The sequence below is a fragment of the Trypanosoma theileri genome, assembly GCF_002087225.1.
Source record: "Trypanosoma theileri isolate Edinburgh chromosome Unknown TM35_Tth_205_V1, whole genome shotgun sequence".
Lineage (NCBI taxonomy): Eukaryota > Euglenozoa > Kinetoplastea > Trypanosomatida > Trypanosomatidae > Trypanosoma > Trypanosoma theileri.
This window is the reverse complement of record NW_021640047.1, coordinates 1-4,438: the sequence shown is the minus strand read 5'-3', so window position 1 is coordinate 4,438 and position 4,438 is coordinate 1. Positions and strand designations below refer to the sequence as shown.

At 41.9% G+C, this 4,438-nt stretch overlaps 2 protein-coding genes across 2 annotated transcripts; both read right to left on the bottom strand.

Moving 5' to 3' along the window:
• Positions 1–486: 486 nt before the first annotated feature.
• On the bottom strand, positions 487–840 carry TM35_002051010 (Anamorsin-like protein; the record flags this gene model as incomplete). Its single annotated transcript, XM_029032015.1, has 1 exon — positions 487–840. The coding sequence occupies one exon, from the start codon at positions 838–840 to the stop codon at positions 487–489; it is 354 nt and encodes a 117-aa protein (XP_028876692.1).
• Positions 841–2,499: 1,659 nt separating this feature from the next.
• TM35_002051000 (uncharacterized protein) lies at positions 2,500–3,990 on the bottom strand (the record flags this gene model as incomplete). Its single annotated transcript, XM_029032014.1, has 1 exon — positions 2,500–3,990. One exon carries the CDS (start codon positions 3,988–3,990, stop codon positions 2,500–2,502), a length of 1,491 nt encoding a protein of 496 aa, XP_028876691.1.
• Positions 3,991–4,438: the final 448 nt, after the last annotated feature.

The window sequence follows — 4,438 nt, the reverse complement described above, 5'->3', positions numbered from 1 at the left end:
AAAAAAAAAAAAAAAAAAAGGGTAAAAGAAAAAAAAAAAAGAGAAAAATTCAAACAGGATTTCCACCATTCAACTATAAATATATAAATATAAATATGCGTGCATTCCCTAAGGAATAACTGTTATGGGATAGACCAAAGGGTGTGGCATTGCTTTTTGCTCAGCGAGAGAAATACAGTAAAAGAAAGAAAAAAAAACTTATCCATTCGCAGTAAGCTGCAAACAAGAATAATAATGGAACATCTCAAAGTCGACCACCCACACACACACACACACGCATTCATTTCCCTTTCTTCTTTTTCTTTTGTTTTGTACAACTTTGTGTCACCTAATCTCCCAGAGTCATGGTGTTTGGCTTGGCTTGGGGTTTATACGAACTTTTTTTTTCTCTTTAAAGCACCTTTTCCCCCTTTCTTTTCCTTTTTTTTTTCTTTTCTCTTTCTCATTAATTTGCATCCCGCCCCATACCTTCTCTTGTGCATTTTCTCAAATATCATCTGTGAGGTTCAGCTTCACTTTACCGTCGCTTGTGTTGTCAAAGGCCGGCTTTCCGAGAAACGGGCAAGTAGCGCAGCGGAAGGCGTCTCCCTTTGCACAGTTGCCGCAACCGCCTGGTGGCATCTGCACAGGCGCCCCTTCGCCCAGTTGTTGTTGTTGTTGTTCTAACTGGGCCCGGCCGCAGGTGCAGTTCTTGCAGGCCCGTCGGCGAGTCGTGCAGTCTTCTCCCTTTGTGGCTTCCTTTTCCAGACGGTCCTCCTCCGTGAGGAGTGCGTCCTCGTCAATGGGTTGACGGGTCTTGAGGCTGAATGCCTGTCCGGTTGTGGAGGATACAGCAGACATTACCTGGTTTCTTTCTTTCCTATTTTTTCTTTTATTTTTCTTTTTTTTTTATTTTGCAAGGTTACCGGGAACTTTACTTTCTCTTCTATTAACTAATTCTCTGATGCTTTTTTTTTATTCGTGTGTTTCTCTTAGAATATACTGGAAAAAAAAGAATAAAAGAAAAAAAAAAAGATGTTGGGAAGGAAACCTGTACTTCTGTATCCAAATAAACACAAGATAATAATAAGGACATAACAAGAAATAACATAATAATCCTCAGATGATGTATAAACAGAGAGAATGAGAAAACAGACATTTGATATGAAGATGGGAGTTAGTTACGTGTACGCATTTATCTTTCTTTCTTTCCCTTTATCTATTCGTTTGTCTCTCACACTGGTATTGCCCCCCTTTTTCCATTCCCGCATGGGAAAAGAGAAGCACGCGGACACACACGCTCTCAAAGAAGAATCCGAAAAAAGGAAAAAAAAAGAAAAGAAAGGAAGGCTATGTCTACACGCCTCCGGCTCACAATAGGCCCTTCCCAACTGCCCAGCAATGAAAAATAAATACACAGTCACACATACACACATAGTGTCTGCGGACTTAAAAATATGATTTGGTGATTCTCTTTTTTTTTTTTCTTTTCATAGTTCGATAAAAAAAAAAAAGATATGGATATATACTCTCATTCCACCCTTCCCCCATTCTCTTCAGATGCACTAAAATAATCACGCGCCCTCAAAAGAAGACATTGCATTTTCTTTTCTTTCCATTATCCCCCTCGTTCACCTTATTTTTCTTTTAATTTGTTTGTGGGTGTATGTATGTAATTGTGTGTGTGTATATATATAAGCCTAAGTGAGCTATTCATTGCTATTTCTCATTCTCTTCTACTTGATGGTTTATGTGCTTTCTTTGTCCGTTTTTTTTTTTCTCTAAACCTTTATGTCTTATTATACTTCTTGCACGTAATTGCAATGAGCTCATTTATCTTTCATCCTTTTACATAAACATAACATATATATATATATATATATATAACCATATTATATATAGATAAATATAGTTTAACGAGTAGAATCCCATCATAAAATGAGAAGGTGATCCTAACACCTTCATTCGTCACCTTTCATAAAAGGAAAAAAAGGGAAACTACTGTGGTGCTTCTCGTTGCTGTCAAGGTGGGTGAAGTATTATCAAATAAAAGATCAACAACACCATCAAAATGAAGAAAAAGAGGCTGTGTTTCAACATATTCAACAAACAGCAACAATGTGAAAAAAGAAAGAACAAAAAATGGTTCTATTTGTGCGTTTTTTTTTTTTTTTTATATACCATTGGAAGTGGGAATTTCGGGGTTCATGTAACTTTGCGTGTATGTATGTACACTAGTGCTGGTTAATAATGGAAAAAGAATAATGCATGAAGCAAACACCACCACATCATTATATTATTGCTGTTGTTGCTATCACTATCACCACTTTTTTTTTTCTTTTATCTATTTATTTATTTATTTATTATCCTCATCATGCTTTCTCACTTTATTTCTCCAGCTCTATAGATCTTCTTGTATGTGTGTGTATGTGTAGTTTTCCACACATTTTTCCTTTTTTTTTTGTTTGGCTTCTATGATCCCCTCTCTTTTTTTCTTTTTTTATCCGCTTGTGTTTGCACTTACTCTGCTGTCTCCGGGAGTCCACCGGGAAGACTCATACGCACCTCCGGCCCAAGTGAAATGCCCTCTGCAAAGTCCAGCACACCAACTTCCAGTCCCTCTGCAAAGTGACACGGTGCTGTTTGTATACTTGGCCGGCTGTAGTACCATTCGGGATAATCGCTACTGCCATCGTGATTCACAATAACATCTGCACTCTCCGTATGGGGGCTACTGTTGTTACTATTATTATTAGTATTATTATTATTATTATTATTATTATTGTCGTTATGGTTATCGTTGTTACTCGCTACGGGAACTAGTCGCATTCGCTTTTGAATGACACCGCAGTGCTTGTACAGATCCACGATCATTTCTGCGCAGCTAATCTCCCGCCCAGTACGCCGTGCGCCTGTCCACTCATACAACTTTGGATGAATGAAACTAAGCACCAACAGTGGACTCTTATCTAGTGGGCGGCCAACGTTCTCATTCACGTACTGCCGCAGTAATCCTTTTCGCTGCGGGGTCCACTCAAATCCCTTCAGCCGCCGCACCGCAAAGCGGTTGTAACACCACCGCTCCCCTTCGCGTCCAAACAGCCGATGACTTGCCTCCACCAACTGCACACACTCATGCCGCACTTTGCCGTTCACATCCGGTGCGTTCACGTCGAGGTTGTCGACGACTTCCATCATGACAACGCCGCGTTTCTGTTTTCGCTGCAGTCGCAGCCGCTCATCCCGCAGCATATCCGCAATCGTGCTCGTCGACAGTCGACCACTGTACTCCAGTCCATCGCGCCCTCCCGCTGTTGTTGTTGTTGTTGTCAGAGATGTGCCTGTACTTGTGGATGAGGTTGAGGATGATGGGCGGTAAAGCGGCCAGCGCTCGAACTGCGCGGGCTCCACCACGACGCCGACGTGCGAGTAGCGGAGGGCCGCGGGCCGCAGGAGACTGTACGCAAACTGCGCCCACGTGATGCGGCGGCTGGTGCTGCCGGTGCCCATCATCAACACCACGTCGCCCTCCCGCAGCGTCGGCTCCACCTGCGCCCACTCCTCCAGCGGGAACTCCTCGTGCGGGACGAACAGAGAGGCCACGCCCGCCTCCCACCGCCACTGCAGCACCGCACAAAGCACAAGATACCCACAACAACTCAACAACACACCAAGCGTGAGAGTCGCACACTTACGCAAGAAACGCTGCGCACGGAATCGCCGCCACCCCGCACGCAGAGGCGAGAGAACGAAATTGACAGCCGAACAACGACTTTCCCTGCGGTTCATCCCAGTGGATATAGTACGAATACTAATAAGATTAGTCGTGGGATGACTATTACCACTCATGATAATACTACTGCTACTGCTACTACTATTAATACTATTACTAATACCACTGCTGCCGCGAAGGACCGACGTCCCTCCGATACTAAAATAGCGACAGCAACCGCAGATGGTGCTGGTGCTGCGGCTCATGCGGCACAGACGTCGGTGTCTGACGAATACCATCGCCCACCTTGCTACACACATGACACAGTAGAACTAAATGTGTATATATATATACGTATATATATATATATATACAATATGTGTGCTTTCCCTCTCTATAGAGAAAAAGGGTAACGGGGGAAATCCAGAAAAGAAGGAAGAAAAAAAAAAAACCATAAGAAAAAAGAGATAATAAAAGAAAAATGAGACAAGAGACACATACACTCAAACATTTTCATTTTCCTAACCCTTTAAAAAAAAATTTTTTTTTTTGATTGCGTGAATCTTTCTCAACATCGTGTTTGTTCGTGCGTGCGCGCCTCCAGAGCAAGGGGAGTACGTGGCAGGCCTCGAACACAAAAATAGGCGAGGGAAATATAAAGTGAATAATAATAATAATAATAATAATAATAATAATAATAATAATAATAATAATAATAATAATAATAATAATAATAATAATAAGAGC